The 20,646-nt window shown below is 56.0% G+C and overlaps 7 protein-coding genes across 7 annotated transcripts; 4 read left to right on the top strand and 3 right to left on the bottom strand.

Moving 5' to 3' along the window:
- Positions 1-1,930: 1,930 nt before the first annotated feature.
- ISF_01235 (Heat shock protein Hsp70) lies at positions 1,931-4,376 on the bottom strand (the record flags this gene model as incomplete). The annotated part of the gene is made up of 4 exons (XM_018844842.1): positions 1,931-2,130; positions 2,178-3,549; positions 3,605-3,709; positions 3,801-4,376. The coding sequence occupies 4 exons, from the start codon at positions 4,374-4,376 to the stop codon at positions 1,931-1,933; spliced, it is 2,253 nt and encodes a 750-aa protein (XP_018707608.1).
- A 4,317-nt stretch (positions 4,377-8,693) lies between these two features.
- Positions 8,694-10,515, top strand: ISF_01234 (glucokinase; the record flags this gene model as incomplete). The annotated part of the gene is made up of 4 exons (XM_018844841.1): positions 8,694-8,790; positions 8,863-8,942; positions 8,994-10,371; positions 10,421-10,515. 4 exons carry the CDS (start codon positions 8,694-8,696, stop codon positions 10,513-10,515), a joined length of 1,650 nt encoding a protein of 549 aa, XP_018707607.1.
- Positions 10,516-10,876: 361 nt separating this feature from the next.
- Positions 10,877-11,977, bottom strand: ISF_01233 (Acyl-CoA N-acyltransferase; the record flags this gene model as incomplete). Its single annotated transcript, XM_018844840.1, has 1 exon — positions 10,877-11,977. The coding sequence occupies one exon, from the start codon at positions 11,975-11,977 to the stop codon at positions 10,877-10,879; it is 1,101 nt and encodes a 366-aa protein (XP_018707606.1).
- A 1,724-nt stretch (positions 11,978-13,701) lies between these two features.
- ISF_01232 (hypothetical protein) lies at positions 13,702-15,030 on the top strand (the record flags this gene model as incomplete). The annotated part of the gene is made up of 2 exons (XM_018844839.1): positions 13,702-13,770; positions 13,981-15,030. The coding sequence occupies 2 exons, from the start codon at positions 13,702-13,704 to the stop codon at positions 15,028-15,030; spliced, it is 1,119 nt and encodes a 372-aa protein (XP_018707605.1).
- Positions 15,031-15,966: 936 nt separating this feature from the next.
- Positions 15,967-16,515, bottom strand: ISF_01231 (cyclophilin C; the record flags this gene model as incomplete). Its single annotated transcript, XM_018844838.1, has 2 exons — positions 15,967-16,428; positions 16,483-16,515. The coding sequence occupies 2 exons, from the start codon at positions 16,513-16,515 to the stop codon at positions 15,967-15,969; spliced, it is 495 nt and encodes a 164-aa protein (XP_018707604.1).
- Positions 16,516-17,352: 837 nt separating this feature from the next.
- ISF_01230 (intramembrane protease 2) lies at positions 17,353-19,119 on the top strand (the record flags this gene model as incomplete). The annotated part of the gene is made up of 1 exon (XM_018844837.1): positions 17,353-19,119. One exon carries the CDS (start codon positions 17,353-17,355, stop codon positions 19,117-19,119), a length of 1,767 nt encoding a protein of 588 aa, XP_018707603.1.
- Positions 19,120-19,604: 485 nt separating this feature from the next.
- ISF_01229 (4'-phosphopantetheinyl transferase) lies at positions 19,605-20,575 on the top strand (the record flags this gene model as incomplete). Its single annotated transcript, XM_018844836.1, has 2 exons — positions 19,605-19,685; positions 19,760-20,575. The coding sequence occupies 2 exons, from the start codon at positions 19,605-19,607 to the stop codon at positions 20,573-20,575; spliced, it is 897 nt and encodes a 298-aa protein (XP_018707602.1).
- Positions 20,576-20,646: the final 71 nt, after the last annotated feature.

Genomic DNA, 20,646 nt, shown 5'->3' with positions numbered 1-20,646 from the left:
GCAAAGCTGTACGCGTCGGGGCACATAGCCTTGACGTTTTCGCTGTATATGGACGGCTTGCAAATGTTCGGATCGTGGTACTTGCCAATGCAACAGTCCTTGTCACTCCCCGTTGTGGCACAAGCACTCTTGCATGGCGAAAACGAAGGTCTTTGAATGTTGTCGTCTGGATAGGGGTAGATGCCGTCGCTGGGCCTCTGAGGCGGGAATGCCAGGTTGCGCCACGGACACCACTTTGACAGCATATCATTCGTCTCGTTCCTCTCTAGGGGTATAGGATACGTTTCGTTAGAGTAATAGGTACCTGAGCGTGAAGCATCGTACAGCCAGCCCGCTGTTGCGACACAGGCCGAGTTGGTGAGGTTTGGAGGAACGAAAGATGTGTTTTCAGACGGAAGGTGCTCGATGCCGACTGGCAGGTTGTAACCGTCAACCAGTGAAATGTCGTAAAATGTTTGCATTCCATTCACACCACCTGCGAGGTTAAACTCTACAAGAGTTGCCGGTACGGCGCCCTATGCTGGTCAGCAGAGCGCAATGTACTGAGCTCTGGTGAGATCAACCTACACTGAACTGGCAGTCTAGCTTGGCAAAGCAGTCCCCCGTTTGACAAGCGCAAGAATCACCATTGACAGTGCAATTTGTCCGTCCCCAGACTCTTCCCTGCCAGTTGGAACCCACTGTCAAGTTCTTGCTTTCGCCTGGCTGCAGCTCGAACCCGCCAGTTCCCGGCCCTAGCCCAGCCTGTGTTGCTGTACCCGGCCATATGGTCGTATCGCATCTGTTGGTGATGACTAGCGGGACTCTGTCATCGCTAGTCTTAGGCGGGCCTCGTCGGGTAGTATCACGTCGTGGAGTTTGCTCAATGAATCTCGCTTGCCAGTTTTCAAGGTAGGAGTGGTTTGTTCTTGCGCCTATACACTGGAGAATGTATAGGAGGATGCCGAGTCGAAGAAGAAAGCGACTGGGCGTGTATGCAGACCAGTCGCACCGGTGAGATGGTTGAGGCATGTCTACCAGCTGGTGAGGCAAAAGCGCTCCAAGCTTTGAATCAACCGCGGCGACTCTGTCTCCATTACTTGCACATATCAAGAGTCTATCGCAGTAAACTGTTTCGAAGCCGTCGGAGATTTTCGGGATCTGCTACTGGTATATGTATGCCTTGTGCTCGGGGAAGGCCGAAGGAGGGAGGGACAGTCGAGGATGGTCAAGGTAGAAGAGCCCGGCGGTGGCAGTCTAATCTCCAAGCCCAGAGTAGAGTGTACTTTGTGCGGCGAACAGATTTGTAGAGGTATCTGCAAAGTATATTGAAAGAATGAGGTAGTGTGGCGGATTGGTGATAGAGGATGATCGTCACCGTGCGTAGATGAGCAGATTGAGGTTGGATGATTCGAATGCACCGAGGTTGAATAGGAATAGATTGATGACATCAGACATGAAAGTCAGAACCAAGCAACAAACAGACTGTAGTGTAGGTACAAAGTCGCTGGCAAGGCAGGATCGGTAGGCTGTATACAATCTCGGCTGCCTGCCTGGGGGAAGGAGGTCAGGTTGCTGTTACGACTGCCCCCAAATACAACAAACACACAACTCAAATTCGGCGTCCAAGCGTTAGCCAAAATATGTCCATTTTCTATGGAAAATAAAGATGAAGGAAATATCATCACCATTCATAAATAATAATAAGAACCACTCCATGGTTGCAGCTTCTGTCAAATCCACCAAGGCGTGCAACATGCAAAAATCTTTCGGCCTAATAGAGCAGCAAGCCGCTGCAACGTGCTTACATGCAGCCCCGACACGTGCTTCCAAAAACATCCAATACTTCCTCTGCTATATAATTCAGGCGCTGTTAGGTATCAATGCTCTCCGTACTTTTTCGTGCCTCTCACAGCTCAAGAGGTGCCCCCATCCGTGTGTCATTAGCCCTCTACCTGAAGCGGGCACGGCAGCGACCCATGACCTCGCCCTGGCAAACGAGTTCGGTGCTGAACTCGGAACCATCCAGAGTAAGGTAGATATCAAAGTAGACTCGGTAAAAGGTGCCTTGTGGTGTGTCCATGCGCTCAAAGTCCTTTTCAAGGTTCTTGCGCGACAAGTCGGATGTGAGCGTGACGACTTCCTTGATACCTGGTAGCTGTTAGTAATTATTCGGAGCATGTCTGCATCTGACTTACGAGGATCCTTGGTGTATTCCGGGCACTGGTCCTCGTCGCAAGCGTAGAGCACATCCTCATACAGGAGGGTGGCGCCCGGTGCGACCTGTCTGAAGAAGGAGACCTTGACAGTCTCGCCATTCTTGACCTTTTGGCCTCTTTGGACGAAGATTTGGCGAGTAAACTTGCAGCGGTCCTTGCCGTCGAGAGAGGGCACGCGGTACGCCTCTGGGTGGTAACCCTCCTTGAAGGGCTGGAGAGTACCCATAAGGTAGTGGCGACGGGCGATACGGTGTGTGATGATGCGCTCACTGATGCCGGCAGTGACCGCACCCTTGACAATGGCGGCGACCGAGTCCATGGGACGAACAACCTTGGACTGGAACTGAGGGGGAACGTGGAGCTTGATCTGCTGGAAGAGGTACTCAGAGGCACCGAAACCACCAACGACCAAGATGTTTTGGAGGGTTCTGTTTTGAGCCTGAATGGCAATGATCTGGTTGCGAACCAGCTCGAGAATACGGTTGACAACAGGCTCAAAGCACTGCAGAATCTCCTCGTTGGTAAAGGTCATGTAGCCTTCCTCAATGCCGGCCTCGGGGAACTCAGCCTCGATACCGACATCAACGGCCCACTTCTGACCGTTGTTTCGGAAGTCGGCCTTGATTCTGTTTTCAAAGTCCATGATGCACTTGGCGTAGACACGGCCAGCGGTCTTGGAGCCCTCAGGAAGCTTCATCTTGCGAATCTTGGTACGCAAAATGTTGCTGAAGTTGCGGTTTAGGGCAGTGGATCCGCAAGAGTCACCAGAACCGGCGGTACACTCGGCGACGGTGAAGGGGTTCTCCTCTTCGACTTCGTAGGCGATCAAATCGACGGTACCACCACCGCAATCGACGATCAGGACGGCGTCGTGAACCTTGAGGTTCAAAAGGCCAGTCTTGGAGCAGAAGAGAGCAGCGGCTTCAGGCTCAGAAACAAGCGTGAGACGGTTGTCATTCTCGTCGCGCAAGAAACCAGCCTGGATGGCGGCAGCACGCGTAGCAGCCTTGCCAGCATCGTTCCAAATGGCAGGGACAGTGAGGTAGTATCGGATATTGCGCTCTTCGCGATTGAAGACTTCGCCAAGGGCTTTTTGCAGAGCTGCGCGCATGGCCTGGCGCAGCTTGAAGAGGTAATCGGCGGCGACATCGATCTCGGACTTGCCCGGGGGCAGAGGAGGGAGGTTGATGGGGTCGATGTAGGTGTTGCCGCTCAGCATAAGTTGGAGCTTGAACCACTCAACCTTTTGCACTCCAGGCTTGGGGTAGCCAGTCGGGGCGAGGGCATCAGCAATATCGGGACCCCAGCCAACAACCTTTTGGTACTGGTCGTAGTAGAGCACGGTAGGGATCTGGTGAATGAGGGTGTTAGGAAGAGGGCGAGCGTAGGGGACTAAGACCACAAACCTTTTGCTTAGTGTACGAACCGGCACCCGGCCATTCGGTAATGATGTCTTCCTTGGCTTCGTTGTTGGTAGCAAAGGCGAATGCGACACCAGAAAAGGTAGTGCCCTGTTGGAGCGGTCAGTTGGCGCGCTGGCGTTGGGCATATTCAGGGCGGACTTTGGCGGAATCGTGGCGGCGGGGTAGAGAAGGAACTTACGAAATCGATACCGACGATGAGCTGTGCCTTGCTCTGGCTAGAGCCCTCGACCTCGGCGCGGTTCTGGCCAAACTGCTGTTGGGCCATGGGACCGGAAGGCTGAGGAGGAGGGCCAGGAGGATATCCAGCTGGAGGAGGGTAGCCCTGAGGAGGGCCGCCAGGGCCGCCAGGATGGCCCATTTGAGGGCCGCCGCCCATGCCAGCCATATTGGGGGGATATCCGACGGGAGCGCCGGTGTTGATGGGAGGAGGGCCGTTGACCATTTGCGAGGGCGGGGTGCGGTTGGGACCTTGGTTGGTGAGGGGACTGGTGCGACCAAGAGGCTGACCAGCAGGGTTTTGCGGGTAGTTGGCGGTATAGCTTGGCGGGCGGTTGCCGGCCCCTGGATGGTTCATTGGAAGCGAGGTTGTCGAGGTGGACGAGGTGAGGGGAGCGAGGCCGGCGACGTTGGCTTGAGGTATTTGGCCGGGAGGAGGGGTATTGGTGGGCGGAACGCCGTCGACGGTCTGGATGCTGGCGGTGGATTTGCGCTTTCCGAACCCGAAGTTTTTCAGGCGAGAGTTGATCGAGCTCATAAGGAAGAAGAGAAGACCAAGAGGAGGGGAAGAGGGAAGAAAAGAAGAAGCGGAAAGCGGGTGTGGGAGGGGAGGGAGAGCAAAAAAACAGCTATGAACCAGACGGGGGTGTGTGGGAGAGGAAAAGCCGTGAGCTCGTAAGCAGGCAGGCCGCAGGATGCGGGCGAGGGGCTGGCAGGCTGGTTGGTTGGCTGGCTTTCTTGGGCGGAGGTTGCGGCGTGCGTGAGCGGGCGTTTGAGAGGTACCTGAAGGAGGGGAACTTTGGTTTTTTTGCCCGAGCAACAAAGCACAGAAGCACCAGTATTTTTTTTTTTTTTGGTTAGAAGCAGCAGCAGCAGCAGCAGCAGCAGCAGCAGCGAGAGACGGCTCGCTGCGTCAGGCTCGGTCGGCCTGGGCGTGCGAACCAGAGTGGGCTGGCAAGGCGCAGCTCGTGAAGCTAGTAACGAAGATGGATGACGAAACGGGGTCAAGAATAGAGAAGATTTTATGGCAGGGGATTTCAAGTAAGGCCTGGGAAATGAGATGGAAAAAGAAGAAATACAAGTTAAGATTGACAGTCACCGTGGTCCAAACCATGCCATCTAGTGTAACCTATATGGAATCCAAGCCAAGCTGAACCCAAGATGCATGTCGACGTGGTACAGTGACTGAGTGTATCTTTGACTGATGAGGCAAGTACCTGTGTAAAGGTGCTAATGGCAAGCTGCCTTTCCTTCCCAGGTATACGAGGGGGCTGAGCCGATGCCACACTGGCTCCCTCTTCCAGCAGGCCACATCACAAATGCCCACAGGGCAGTATTAACGACCATGGCCTTTTAGTACAGGCCGCTTCTTCCAAGTGCTATTTCAAGTGCCTGGTTACTGGCTCCCGGGCCTCCATCATGTCAGATTTTGTTTTATTTTTAATCACCTCTTTGAGTTGGTACCCGCAACAGTTAGCAATCTCGAGGATGGTAGTCTAATTTGCCTGACTTCAGCCCGTCGACGCCACGCTCATCAGCCACTGTGCCGCCCGACCTGCCTCCAACCGCACGTCGAATAGACGAGGCGCAGTCAAACCTCGCATCGTACGGATTAGACATGTGCATCAATGCATTACTGTTTCGACATCCCTGAGCCGTTTACTTCTACCTCAAGCTACCAGTACGAAGCGCTCTTCAACCTGACACCTCTTACTCGCCAAGGCCGTCTCATTGCCGTTGGCTGCTGCGTCTCGCCGTTCTCGCAATCTCTCATACTCCGTAGTACGTCACCCAAGAGTAGTTACGCAAACCATCGTCGCGTGTTATATACTGGATACAACCCAGCCCTACGCCCAGTGACTTGGAAGGGCACCTTTCCCAAACACACAGCCAAAGTATGAAACGGTGGTTGCCCGTGGCTGGCAAGCCACTTTGTGGTTAACAAAGTTGCCGCTAGCAAGAGCTGTTGACGATTCTAAGGCCTGCGGCGGCTGCCTCTTGAAAACAAGGTTCATCAAGGAAAGCCATGTGCGCTCTCTACCGTTGTCGATATGGCGCGTTGTGCCGCACTTGGGCCCGTTCATAAATAGCAACGCCCTCGATCCCGGGGCTGTGCCCAGCCACCATGCCTTGGCCGATGGGGGACGAGATTCTGCCCTGTTGGTGTCGTGTTGCAGCTCAGCCTCGTTTCTAAAATGGCAGGCCAGGCGCTTTCCGTCAGCGACGCACGTGACACTCAAGCGTATTGCTTGCAATTAACTTGGTTCAACATGAACAATTTGCTTGGCCGCATGCTCCACGCGATACGGCTTCCTAACCAGTGATAGAAACGGGTTGCGGTTATCAAAATGAATAAGGAAGCTTAGTGTGAGCTTGCCGGTAAGCTTCCCTTTGCTATGGAGACCAGTTAGCGCGTATCCGAGGTCAGCGCTGTAGTTATCCGGCAGCGAGTACGAGCCGTCACGACTTCGACCACTAATGACGTGAAGTGTAGAGTGATACCCTGGCCTACTCATGGTAAGGGGAAGCTAATTGGAAAGTTGGTCATGAACCTTCTTCAATTCTGAGAACTAGTTACAATCTCTTCGTCCGTTATCATGAGAAGCTGTGCCGCGTGGAGCATGCCGCCATACCAGTAGTTACTTATTTAGAGCTTCATTGTGTAAATGAAGATAGATCTGTATTTGTATCTGCTTCTTGTATTTGGTAATCGGCGCAGCTTGTCGATACGAGTGGCTTTTCGTAAATCCATATGTGGCGTCCTTTTTCGTACTTCGCCTCGGGATCCGATACTGTCGTCATCACCTTCCGATTGATCGTGGAGCCTGAAATCGTAGGGATATCATATTCGGCTCAGCTGATGATGGCTGGCGGCGGGTGCATAGACGCGCAACGAGGGAAGTGTTTCTGTACCCCCTAAATTGTGTTTGATTTTCTTCAGAGAAACCTCTAGCATCGGAACAAGGGCCGATCGCGGCTCTCCCTTGACACGGTGAGTGTCGTGTTACAGCGCACTGCATTTTGCGGGGGACCAGCTCTTCCCCCACACAGCGCAGGCATTGATAGAGCAAGGAAAACGATGCGATGCCCGTGTACCATACAACTTGTCAGACGGTGCCATGATGTTTCCATGCAAAGCATTTGCATCCATAGCTCCAGTAGCATTATAACAACCATTACCTGCGACGTATCGGCCAATAAGTCATTACGTACTATACAAATTGATACCACGTTGACACTTTTGCAAGTGGAGGTGAGACGCCCCTGCCAGCCGGCAAAGTCAGCCAGGGAAAGGAATTAATTAGTGCCAAAGAGCCAGCACTGCTCAAAAATGACAAACACCAGCTGCTCTCGGTCAACCTCCAACGCTGCCGCCTCGAATTTCCGTCAAGACACGGGCCCTTTGGCGGTTGCAGGAATCGAAGCTTCGGAGGGACCGTTGTGCACGATACAAACGGAGGTTCGATCATGGCTCACTGAGCTCAAGACGACAACAGCCGCCTACCGCCTGAGACCAGCCAAGCCCACCGAGATCACGCCCGCGAGCGATTCATCAACGACGTTGAACCCGAATCTCACCAAGCCGAGCTGCAACGACGACGGTCCAACACTGACTGTCTTGTACTTCTTTCGGCCCGTTCCCCATATCAGGACCCAAATATTACCCGCCAAACAATCCCGGACCGGCAGAGTTATACCAATCGGTGATTGCCTTGCGTCAATTATCACCAATTCCCGTCTGCGCCATTTGATAGCAACCTCTTGTTTTTCCTGGTTCTAGTGACGCTTCGACCCGAGTTGTTGGGGCAGTCTCTCCGCAATTTGCAGGCCCCTGGTCCGGCCGGTTCGGTGAAATTCACAGCCTGGGGCTTTTCTGCGACGTTGCCATCGAACGACCTGACATCAGTCAATACTGCCTACAACACTCTGGACGAAGGGAATCTAGTGCACAGTCAGTCTAGCGCCGTTGAAGTCGTTGAAACTGGTACTGGAGGACGGGTGCTGGTTACTGCGCACCCCCGCCAATTCATCACCACGGCGGCGTCTACATCAGAAGCTAGCGCCTTGTGGCGCGCTGGCTGGAGGCAGGATGTCGCAGCCAAGGAACGACTGAGGAGGACGGCGGTGGGAAATGTCATATCTGTGGTTGGGCTTTTGGTCATGTTTGCAGTGAGTTTTCTTTTCTTGCTTTTTTGTTGTCCCTGATTTATCGTCTTGTTTCAAATCAATTGCCTGTCGCTGTCTGTTTGCCTAGCTGGGGCTCTCTATCCCACCGCTGCCAAGCTCCCGCGGGTGAGTCTGACCAGGCGTCGGATTTTCAGTGCGCTGGGGCACCCGCTAATAAGCCGGCAAACCACCGGGGCTGCAGGCAACATGGGACACACAGTGCCAGACAGCGCTGGAAAACAGCAGGACACCAGCAAAAACAAGCCTCCCGCCACAACCTGGAGCTCCCCGCATCCCCCCAAAAACCACCCCCAGACCAGACACCAAAAAGCTCAGGCCAGACAAGCCTGTAAACCTGACCACACTGGGTGCTGGCACTCTTGCCACTGACCCAAAATGCGCCCCCAACCCACACACACCTCCCCTGCCATGCTCGCTCCATCCCATCCAGTCCATCCGCCAGCCAGCTTTCTGCCGCTAACGACTCAACAAGCTCGCCCAGCTGCTTCTTAACGACGCCAAGTTTCTCCTCTCCTACCTCCAGCTCGCTCATCCTTCCTCCACCTCTTCCCCTCACGGCTTCTTCATATCACGACTTTTATTCTCTCCCACAGCCCCGACAATCGAGCCAGTCTGCCAGAACCCAGCTCCTTTTCCCACAATACAGCCTGCCTCGTGGCCCCTCAACATGGGCCTGCAAGAAGAAACCAAGAAGGTCGTGTCGCAGTTTGAATTCTCCGACGCCGACGTCAATTCCCATGTCGCCGAATTCATTCAACAGATGAGTATGACTCCCAGGATTTTACCACCTTCCTATCTGCCCTGCCTTGCGCAATGGCTAACGACTCCCTGTCCAGACACTGGCCTCGAGCAGGATGGCACCAGCGTCAGCCAGATTCCGACCTACGTCACCGCCGTTCCCAATGGCACTGAAAAGGTTCCTCAACCGCTCTGCAAGCCTACACTGCCTCAAACTTACATTTCGTAGGGACTATACCTCGCTGTCGATCTCGGCGGCACCAACTTCCGCGTCTGCTCCATCATGCTCAATGGCGACACCACCTTCAACCTGACCTACAACAAGGTCGCCATCCCCAAGGAGCTCATGGTTGCCAAGACGGCCAAGGAGCTCTTCGCCTTCCTGGCCAAGCAGATAGAGCTCTTCCTGCGCGAGCACCACGCCGACCATTTCGAAAGCCACGTCCGCCGACGCCATACTGCTAGCACCCCTTTGGGCTACCGCGACGAACATATTTTCCGACTCGGCTTTACCTTTAGCTTCCCTGTCCAGCAGCTTGGAATCAACAAGGGCAAGCTTATTCGATGGACCAAGGGCTTCGATATCCCCGATGCGATTGGTAAGGATGTTTGCGCTCTACTCCAGGACGAAATTGACAGGCTGCGTCTCCCTGTCAAGGTCGCAGCCCTTGTCAACGACACTGTCGGGACCCTCATGGCCCGCTCCTACACATCGGTCGGCAAGCATCAATCTATTCTCGGTGCCATCTTCGGTACCGGAACCAATGGTGCGTACATGGAAAAGACGGCCAAAATAAAAAAGCCCATCACCGGTGAATATGACACCTCCACCGGCGAAATGGTTGTCAACACCGAATGGGGCTCGTTCGACAACCAGCTCAACGTCCTCCCCAACACACCTTGGGACAAGAAGCTCGACCAGGACAGCGTTAACAAGGGCTTCCAAATGTTCGAGAAGCGTGTCTCGGGCATGTTCCTCGGTGAAATTGTGCGATTGGCCATCGTAGACATGCTCGAGAAGAAGTCTATCGGTCTCTTCCAGGATACTAACTCGAGCTTCAACGATCGTGTCACTACAACCAGCATTGATCCCAAGTCCTCTCTCTTCACGCAATGGGGTCTCGACAGTGCGGTGATGTCGGTCGCCGCCAGCGATAACACCCCCGAGCTCTCCACCCTGCGACAGGAGCTGGAGAACGCTCTGGGCATCTACTCGTCCTCTCTGGAGGATGCGCAGGCATTCAAGGCCATTGCCAATGCTGTTGCGCGGCGCGCGGCCCGACTTTCTGCTGTTGCAATTGGTGCCATCGCCATCCAATCAGGAAAGCTTGACGACCCCGAGTGCGAGCTTGTCGACATCGGAGTTGACGGCAGTCTTGTTGAGCACTACCCCTTCTTCCGTGACATGATTTACGAAGCTCTGAGAGTGATGGACGGCATTGGTCCCAAGGGCGCGGAAAAGATTCGCATCGGTATTGCGAAGGATGGCAGTGGTGTCGGCGCTGCTCTGATTGCACTGGTCGCTGCGAGCCGCGAACAGCCTGGCGACTTCCTGGCCGACTTGCGCACTGATATCAAGCGCGGCCTTGACCGTCTTCCTCAACAAAGTATGTCATTCCGCGTCATTCATTTTGTTTCATGCCTAACGCAGTCTAGTCGAAGAGTCGCCCTTGTCGAACAATGCCTTGCTTGCGATCGGTGCCGCTGCAGCTATTGGTGTCGCGGCGTTGTGGTACTTGAGGCGTCAATAAGCATTTTTCTCGCTGGAGTCTGGTTATGGCGTCTATTATCTTTTCAAAACGGGTTACCTTTGTATATCTACACAATGGCAGTCATCTTATTTCTTCTTTCTTCACCAGCTTGCGCTTTCTTGCCTCTTGCGAATGTATGATTAAAGTATCTAGGTTTGCCGATGTAGCGGGGTGAAATGCAAGCTGTCTATATGAGTCTATCCGTCGTTACTGTATTGTCATGCCCCTGTAAGATTCGAACGCTGCTGTTCAAACACTCTCCTATGCCCTGCCCATACATTTCCCATACATTTAGTACATTTTTCTCGGCCTCCTCCAGCCGTCCCAACCACTCCGCCTCTCCATCTAGCCACGGGTTTGATCAGCCGCCAAACGCTGCCGCAGGATAGGACCGATCCCGCTTCTTCCTCTGTGCTGCGCTTGAGCTGCTCCGGGAGCTGGCGCCCGAGGCCGCGCCGGAGACGGGCTCGCTCCCACCTACGAAATTCCGCCGCGGCGGTGGTGGCAGCGACGTCATATCCGAGGGCAGGTCGTTCCACTCCATCTCGGGGCGCTGGTTCTGGTAGGAGCCGCCGCGCGGCGGTGGCGGGCGGGCGTCGCTGTTGAGGTTGGCGGACGTCGTGGGCGGGCGGCTCGGTGGTGGTGTGGCGGCCGCTACCTCCTGCTTCAGTGCTGGTGGTGGTTGTGTTGCGGACGGTTGACTTCCCATGTTGGCGTCCGCAGGGGAGGTCCCGTTCTGGACGTTGACGGCGCGGAGGACGGCACCGGCGCGGACGGGTCGAGAGACGAGAATGGCGGAGTCGGGCCGCAGCCGACGGTAGTAGCCCTGGATCGGGGCGCCGCAGCTCTCGAAGCCGCGCCGGTGGTACCAGGCGAGGCCCTGCTCGTTCTCCGTCCAGGCGTGCGCGGTGACGCTGCGCAGGGGCAGCGCGGACGCGGCGGCCTGCGCGACGATGTCGTCGAGTGCGGCGCCGGCGAGGCCGAGGGCGCGGTAGGGCGCGAGGACGCCGAGGCTGCGGATGTAGAGGTTCGTCTCGGCGGGGTTGGCGGCGGACGGCTCGGGGATGCAGACGACGGCGCCGACGACCTTGGGCTCCTCGGGGCGGCCGTCGCCGTCGCCGGCCCAGGTGATGACGCGCGAGTAGCGGTGGGACAGCGCCGGGTCGAGGACGGCGGCGTAGAAGCTGTCGGGGAAGGCGACGGGCAGCAGGAGAGAGTTGAGGCGGCGCAGGGAGGGGACGTCGGCGGGCTCGACGGCGCGGATGGTGGCGTTGCGCGGGAGAGAGGGGTTCGTGGCCGAGGTCAGGGGGGGAGGTATCGGTAGCAGCGGTGGTGAAGATGGTCGTGGAGGGGTGGCTGTGGTTGATGAGGGAGGAGGGGCGTAAGTGGGTGGCTTGGGAGGTTGAAAGAAGGATCGTATCGACTTTTGCTGCGGTACGCTGCCTTGACTTGGGAGCGGCATGGCTGGGGGAATGTGGATATGTGTGGTTTAGAGAATGAGAGTGAGAGAGAGGAACGTTGGGCTGGGCAGTTTGCGGGAAAGGAAGGAAGCGTGTTGACGAGGGTGGGCTATCGGGGTGGATGCTAGTTGGGTTTTGCAGGCGCATTGTTGCGAGGCCGGCCTGGATGGACCGGGGTAGTGACGATAGAGTTTGCTCAAGGCGGCGAATAAGCTGGCTGCATTACGGAGCAATTTATCTTTCAATTTACAGTGGTTTTTATTATTTGTTGCTCTGTATTGAGGTTCTTGCGGTTGGTACCTGAATGTGAGGAGGTGGCGGTCATGGCATCGTTTGCTTGATTGCGTAGGGTGCAAGTACAACAAAGGCCACTACTATTGAACTTTGTAATGCAGCGACGGAACGAACCTTGTTTGCTTGAAGATGCATAGACTGCTGTAGGTAGTCCTGAGTTGACAGGGTCGACAAGGCTTGGCTGTGGGAGGAGGCGTCACGGGCACATCTATTAACCACCCGTGTTTTTGATCCAGCGGCAAAGCGGCCATGAAAGGGGAGTATCCGTACGTACCCGGGCAAGGATTGCCGAATGGTAGGAACTTTGATGGCTATCAACGCAGGAAATCACACGCAATGCACGGGACGGCGACTGCAACGGCTAGGCCCTGCGGCTCGGCTGGGGCAGGTGAGCACGTGCTAAGCGGGCAGTGAGGCCGTTGTCCGGGGCAGAAAGGAATCAAACGGGTGCAGAGGCGGGATCGTGTGGCTTTCGATCTGCAGTGATGGAGGAGCAGATGGTGAATCTTCCCCGTGTCTTTGCGTGCAGTAGTGCGAGGGGGGGGGTGTTCGGTGGGTGGGTGGTGCTTCGAGTTGCATGATGTTGAGTAAAGGGTGGTAGCAAAGCAACTGTTTTATATTATTGTGTGTTGCGGTAGGAAATTGGTGGCGAATTATTTTTGTGATGAATCGTCCGCACGAGCAAATGGGACTGAATCGCGTGGTGCATTTTTAATTGGTTTACAGCTGTACCCTTGAGATGAGGCTGATGCGAGTGCCACAGCGTGGTGTCAGCACAGAGGGCGAATGAGCCGGTGTCGTCGGTGATGATGAGGTCAGGGTCGGGAATTGAGAGATGAGGCAGTACCTAATGGACGAATATACGGCCATGAAGAGCATTCATTCTATAGTCTTTCTTCAACTCTTCGTCGTTCTCAATGCATCAGTAAATATTTCCTGTCTCGCGCTTAGGGACCGCCGCTGTATTCTTTCTTACCTAGCTTACTTACACCTGGCACCTCCTCTCACTAGCCCATCCCCGAAAAGGCTGCATCGATCCCAAAACCACCTAAATCCACCTCTTGCACCCGACATCTGGCAACCCAAAATCCACCCCTGGTCGATTCGCCTTGGGTCGCCGCATCGTCAATTTTTTTTTTTCCAATCTCGAATCTTGTCGGGGAAGTCGCTTTTGTTCATTGTTCCTCTTTCTCCTCGACCGATACGCGGCTTGTGCTGCTGCTCATCCCGACAACGAGCCCTTGTTTCCCGCATCTGAACAGTAGCGACACAGAGAGAGGCTATTCATTGTCCCATCCTCCCGCCGCTGCGCCGTTGCTCGCCGACACCCCCCAGCCAGCCTGGGCCTGCCGCCACTCGAAACCCAGCCCGTATTTATTTATTTTGGCCTGGGTTTTGATTTCCGTATCGCATCATCGCTCGCCTGCCCATCATGAATAGCCCTTCCGGCCGGGCTGGACTCATCAAGGCTCGCGACGACGCCGGCAGCATGGAGAAACTGGTATGATCTCGGCCCGCGAACCAACGCCCATCCCGATCCTCCCACCCCCTTCCACATGCTCTTGTCCTCCTCGATACAGCAAGGTTATCCATTTCACGCCGCTGGGCGACTGTTGCCCGCGGTGCCATGCCGAATTGCGCTTTGCCCTTGCCCCCGTGTCGCCTGTGTGATCCTCTGCTGACAATGCTCTGCCCTCTCCCTGCCTTCTAGGCACACTCCGTCCTCGACGACATATTACACAATGTCATCTCCGACCTCCTTGTCAAGGTCCATCGCGATGAGAAGCAGGCCAAGGCTACCTCGGCCGTCATCCGCGTCGAAAAGCTAGCCTCGGACGCCTCCGAAAGCTCGACCCCCGACTCAAAACCCGACGGCCGGATCGAGACCGACGCAGCCGTGTACGAGGATGGCAAGGTCACCCTCAAGGGCAACCCGCTGAAGACGACGGCCGAGATTCTCTGCCCCAAGTGCCATCTGCCCCGGCTGCTTGCGCCCACCGATGGCAAGGGCGCCGTCAAGCCCGATCCCACCATCATCTACTGCAAGCGACACCCATACATCGACAAGCCCGGCTGCGATATCTACGGCCAGTCCTGGGTTGCTCCTGGTCCTGGCCGCGGTAAGAAGAAGAAGGACATGGAGAAGCCCGATCCGGCCGAGAAACCTGCCAACGTGCTATCGTTCCCCTCAGCCACCTGCAGCAAATGCAAGCGCTGCATCCTCGTCACCCGACTCAACAACCACATGGGATCCTGCATTGGCAACAGCGGTCGTAACGCTAGTCGCGCCGCCGCCCAAAAGATAAACGGCGGTTCCCAGAACGACAGCACCCCGCCCTCGTCGCAAAAGGCCACACCCGCCCCCGGGTCCCGCGCCTCGAGCCCCCGGAAACGAGACGCTGCCCCGAGTGATGATGGGGAAGAAGACGATGACGAAGACTCCGAGGCGAGCCCTAAGAAGAAGAAGTTTAAACCGACGAGCGCTGCAAATGCCATTACGAAAAAGGTCATTCTTAAGACGAAACCTAACATGAAGCCGGATAAGGCCCGCGTTTCTTCCCACCTCAAGCAAGAGCACAAGTTCAACGACAGTGACTCGGCGACTGACAAGACTCCAACAAAGCTCATCAACAAACACATGAGCCCTCTGAAAAAAGTCAAGGTACAAAAGCCTACGAGCTCGCCGCTGTCCCGCAACGGCAGGGACATTGACATGAGGTCAGAGTCCTCAGATCCAATGTCTTCACCCCCAGGTCGATGATGGCCAAGGACGAAGGACCTTTTCATACTGACTGATAGCCGTCCTCTAAGTCATGGGTCTCTGCCCTTGCGTTGAAAACTTGTATTAACACGTAACCCTTTGGATAACTATCGGAGCTCGAGGATGCACGCCAATCTTACGACAATCCGCCGGTGCATCCCTGAGCCTATTTTGTCTCTATAGCGGACTTTTTTTGTTTCCCTCCCCATCATATACGTTTTTTGCATCAGGGACAGGCTTGTTCCCTCCACTGTTTTTCACTACCCCATTACCTTTATTGTCTTGGCTATGTGGCTTTTCTTGACTCTTGGTGTTTTTTTTCGTGCGCTTCGACGCTGATTGTTTTGCTAGCTGTTTTATCGGAATAAGATAAAGCGAAGAAGCACATGATACACACTCGGCTTTGCGGGAATGAACTTATAAAAGAAAAGAGAGAGAGAGAAGAGAGAGAGAGGCAGACAGCCAACACACACACACACACACACACACACATCTTTAGCATTCCGCGCATGCGGGCCTGGCGGCGTTTTATTGGAGAATATGGCGTTCATGTCCTTCCATTGCTTTTCTTTTACGATTTGCTCTGCTGGCTACAGTGAGCTGCCCCTTGGAAAAGAGACGTTTTTTTGTTCTTTTTCTGTTTGGTTGTTGGTGCATGGATGGATGGACATTTCCTGGCGGATCCAGAAGTGTATGCAGTCAATTGGAGTAGAATGGGTATTCTTTTCTTCACATCGTTTGGTGATGCATAATTTGTGACTGCGCAGCTCAATGAGATGCACGTATGAGTGCGAACGTAAAGTTCGTCTCAGTTGACTATCGAGGCATGTGCTAGCCGTGTGAACATTTCTGTCTGTTTTGTATTCATTATATGCGTATCATTACTGACGAGCTTTAAACCTTTTTCCACAATACCCTCAATTCACTTCCCAAGTTTCAGACCCGCTCCTCCTCTGACCCTTCCACCACTCTCGCCGACACAATCTTGACATCCTCGACCGGACGGTCCTCGGCGCCGGTCGGCACCATGCCCAGGCGCTTCACCGTGGCCAGGCCCCGCGCCACGCGGCCAAAGATGGTGTGCTTACCGTCCAGCCACGGCGTGGGCGCGAGTGTGACGAAGAACTGGGAGCCGTTGGTGTTGGGCCCCGAGTTGGCCATGCTGAGGATACCGGCGCCGGCATGCCGCAGCGCGGGGCTGATCTCGTCGGCGAAGGCGTCGCCGTAGATGGACGAGCCGCCGCGGCCGGTGCCGGTCGGGTCGCCGCCCTGGATCATGAAGTTGGGGATGACGCGGTGGAAGATGGTGCCGGAGTAGTAGCCGCGGCGCGCGAGGGCGGTAAAGTTGGCGCACGTCTTGGGCGCGTGCTCGGTGTACAGCTCCAGTGTGATGGAGCCCTGTGGAAGGAAGGGTCAGGGAGGAACAGGAGGGGTGCGGGGGTGGGGACTTACCATAGTGGTCTCAAGTATTACATTCGTCGTCATTGTGAGAATTGGGTTTGGGGATGTGATACTGCGAGAGAAGAGAGCGCTGGTTGTCGCAAGGCAGATGTCGAGATGCAAACGTTGTCACTGTGGGGCGCCGCCTAAAGGGTAGCCTCATCGTTTACATCACAATAGACGTGCTCAGTGGGCACCGCAAAAATGACGCATAGCGGCTAAATACATCTTGAGTGTTCTCGTTCTATTACAAGCAAAGGTATCATAAAATGTTCAAGTGGCCATCATGTATCAACTCATGGCGGTCTCTTCCCGCTATCATGTGAGCTTGGGGTCAAACAACTCAGCGAACCCAACACAACCCAGATTAGTTGGTAAGGAGATTGACCTTGGACTTCAATCTATGCAGTAATGAGAAAAAATATTTTTAAATAATACAACTGTGTTTTAAATTGTATAATAATGATATTAACTAAGCTTGCTGTGCACTTCAATTCTAAGATCGAGTTATCCCCGGTTTGGTTCTGTAGGGATCACAGCTAATGCGCCTCCACGAACCATTACTTCTTCACCAGCGTCATTTTGTGGAGAAAAAGAAAAAAAAAAGACGGAAACCCGGATTTGCTTCAACTTCCGAATTCAAACATCAAATTGACATCTTAGTATCTATAATCCTTGTCCCAACTGATCTGGCAAACGTGACTTCGTCACACTGCGGGTAGCCCAATCCTTAGTCATCAGGCCTCGAAGGACCACGTATCTTATCACGTTTCACGCAACAGTCAATGCAGCAAACATCATTCTTTGCCCTCAAGTCTTGCGCGTCGAAGCTTTTCGAACCTAAGAGCCTCTCGACATCGCTTTCGAGATCTAGCCAGGGCCATGGCGACCAACTCGTCCCTGATGGATCCCAGTGGGGGGATCATGGACGGCCTCAACTCGACCTCTCACAGCGGCGCCCGTGCCCAGCCGGAGACATGGCTTGCCACCCTCCAGGACTTTGACTTTTTGCTGCTCGAAACCAAGCTCGTCCTCAGCGCCGCAGGCATTATCTACGTCGGCGCGCACGCGGCGCTACGCCGCCCGCCATCGGCAGCGCCACCCCGGGACGAGAAGGCCCGGCGCAAGACGGAAGAGGAAGACAAGCTGGCGCAGGGTCTGGAGATGTCGGACGCCATCCTCTTCCCCGTCATGGCAAGCGTCGTCCTTGTGGGCCTGTACTACTTGATCCAGTGGCTTAACGACCCGGCCATCATTAGCAAGGTCCTGCGCTGGTACATGTCTATCGTGTCAGTGGCCAGCCTGGTCACGCTTTATGCGCACAGCGCAGACCTTCTCGCGGCGTTTGCGTTCCCGCGGTACTGGCGCGGGCACGACGGCGTGCTGCTCACGGCGGACCAGAGGACGCGCGTCATCGTCCGGTGCGACGACGCCGGCAACGTGACCGCCGCGGCGCCGACGGCGGGGAGTAGCAATCCATTGCCGGGTGTGCTCGGTTGGCTTGCGCCGACGGAGAGGCTGCACCGAACGGCATGGAACGTTAGGGCCACGTTCAAACGCGAGTGGCTGCTGCGGTTGTTCCTGCACGGCGTTGGGGAGGAGAAGGCGCACGTCAAGTTTGCGACGATGATGGCGCTACCGCTGGCAGCCGCGACCGCGGCCCTGTACTTCACCACGACATCGCCACTGCTGTCTAACATGCTGGGCTACGGCATGTGCTACTGCTCGTTCCTCGTGCTGTCGCCGACCGACCTGCTCACAGGCTCGCTGATGCTCGGGGGACTCTTCTTCTACGATATCTTCATGGTTTTTTACACGCCGTACATGGTTACGGTGGCGACGACCCTCGACGTCCCGATCAAGCTGCAATTCAAGGCCGCGCAGCGCCAGAGCATCCTCGGGCTCGGTGACATCGTCATCCCCGGCATGTTCGTCGCCTGGGCGCTCCGCGCAGACCTTTACTTCCACTACAAGCGCCTGGTCAAGTACGAGTCAACGGACCTGCGCATTGTGGAGAAGGACGCGGCATCCGGGGAGCTGGTGACGCGCAGCGAGACGAAGCATCGCGAGGTCAAAGCGCCGTATGTCGAGGTCAAGGGTACTTGGGGCGACTGGTTCTGGACGCGCCGGCTCATGCACCTTCGCGCCGCGACGGTGGTGCCGCCGTCGGTCGCGGCGGGCACCTTTGGCAAGACGTACTTTTACGCGTCCATGGTAGGCTACCTGCTCGGCATGCTCGCCACGCTGGCGATGCTGCTGGTGTTCAAACGCGGCCAGCCGGCGCTGCTGTACCTGGTCCCGAGCGTGCTGGGCGCGACGTATGTCACGGCCGTGGCCCGCGGGGAGCTCAGGGATCTGTTGCGGTACACGGAGGACGGCAGCCTCGACACGGTGGACGTGGTCGTGGAGCTGGACGCAGATGGGAACCCAGTCAAGGCGCTTGGCAAGCTGGAGAATGGGGTGGTGGACATGACGAAGAAGGAGGGCAAGGACTCTGGTTCGAAGCAGGACTCTGCCTCGAAGGAAATCAACGGTAGCGCCGAAGAAAAGGGGGATGAGAAGAAGGCTGGTGGTGAAGGCAAGAAGGGAAAAAATCACCACGTCTTTCTGTTTTCACTGGAAGCGCCCCCCGACGATGGGGAGGCTTAGAGAACCGCAGCTGCTGCACTTTCCAGGGACTTGTATGACCATCTAATATAGACTCGGGGGAGTGTATGTGAAATCGCAAAACTTGACACAAATACATGAATAGAAACTACAGGAGGTAATCTTTCTCCAATAATTCGCATAGATTCCTCTGATCCATAATCATCGCACACTTCTTGCACGCAAGGTGGGGTTGGGAGCATGGCACAAGGAGGCCCCGCCGACAGACACCACCAACCAGCAGATCTCACCACAAGCCCAATCTTACATCTGCATCCAGCGCCTAGATTATTCTTCTCTCCTTCATATCTCTGCGGTTCTCAGATACATATACGTCCTTGTTGAAGTGCTGCTCTCTAGTCTTAACTAGCGACCTCCAGTGGCTGGCCCGGCCAAGGATCACCAACTGTCCCGCTCGAGTCAGCTTCCTCAAACATTGCTCCGAGCCTCCTCCACACTATCACGTTTTCGATAACTGCAGCTGAACAATGGCCACAGCCATTCAATGGGTGCTTGACACCCGAAAACTATGGCCAGAAGCCTCCAAGACCGCGGAGCTTGAGCATGTGGTAAGACCCCCCCCCTTTGGCAACTCGTCTTCCCTTCAAATGAAGATGTCCTCTGACAATGTTTTTTGACAAAGGCCGCGCGTGCCATGGACTTGCTCCTCCCCGGCGAGCGCGAGGCCGTCCTGCGCTACTTCCACGTCCGCGACGCCAAGCTCGCCCTCGGCTCCGCGCTGCTCAAGCGGCTCGTCATCGCCCAGCACGTCCCCGGCCTGCCCTGGGCCGCGGCCACCGCCGTGCGCGACGAGCACACCAAGCCCGTCTTCCGCGGCCCGGATGGCGCCCAGCCGGTGCTCTTCAACGTCTCCCACCAGGCCGGGCTCGTGGTGCTGCTGGCCGCCCGGGCCGGCGCCGCCGGCACGCAGCTCGGCGTCGACGTCGTGTGTCCCGGCGAGCGTCGCGCGCGCGACCTCGAGACCGTCCTTGACGGCCGCGATGGGTGGGCCAAGTACGTGGACATGCACGACTCGGTGCTCTCGCCCGTGGAGGCGCGCCGGCTGCGGGAGATGGAGCCGCGGGACGTGGGTGGTACGGAGGAGGCGGAGGCGGACCGCAGGCTGGCGTACTTTTACGCGCTGTGGTGCCTGCGCGAGGCGTACGTCAAGATGACGGGCGAGGCGCTGCTGGCGAGCTGGCTGGGCGAGCTGGAGATGCGCGGCTTCGCGCCGCCGGGGGACGGGGAGACGGAGCTGGAGGTGTTGTTCGGGCCGGCGGGGGGGAAGCGCGTGGCGGACGTGGACCTGCGCATCGAGTGGTTCCTCGGGAGGCAGTACATGATCTCGACGGCGGTGCGGAACCCGGATCCGGCCGCGCCGCTGCGGTTGGGGCGCTTTGAGCTTCTGGACCTAGAAAAGGTGCTGCGGCAGGCGGAGGAGCTCAAGGCGCTGAGATAGGACGATGCGTAGGAGAGCGTGGATGCGGTAGGATACAATGGAACTTTCACATGTTCATGGAGGGAGCTGAG

The sequence above is a fragment of the Cordyceps fumosorosea genome, assembly GCF_001636725.1.
Source record: "Cordyceps fumosorosea ARSEF 2679 chromosome Unknown scaffold_2, whole genome shotgun sequence".
NCBI lineage: Eukaryota > Fungi > Ascomycota > Sordariomycetes > Hypocreales > Cordycipitaceae > Cordyceps > Cordyceps fumosorosea.
The sequence above is the reverse complement of the archived record's forward strand: the minus strand, read 5'-3'. Positions and strand labels throughout refer to the sequence as shown.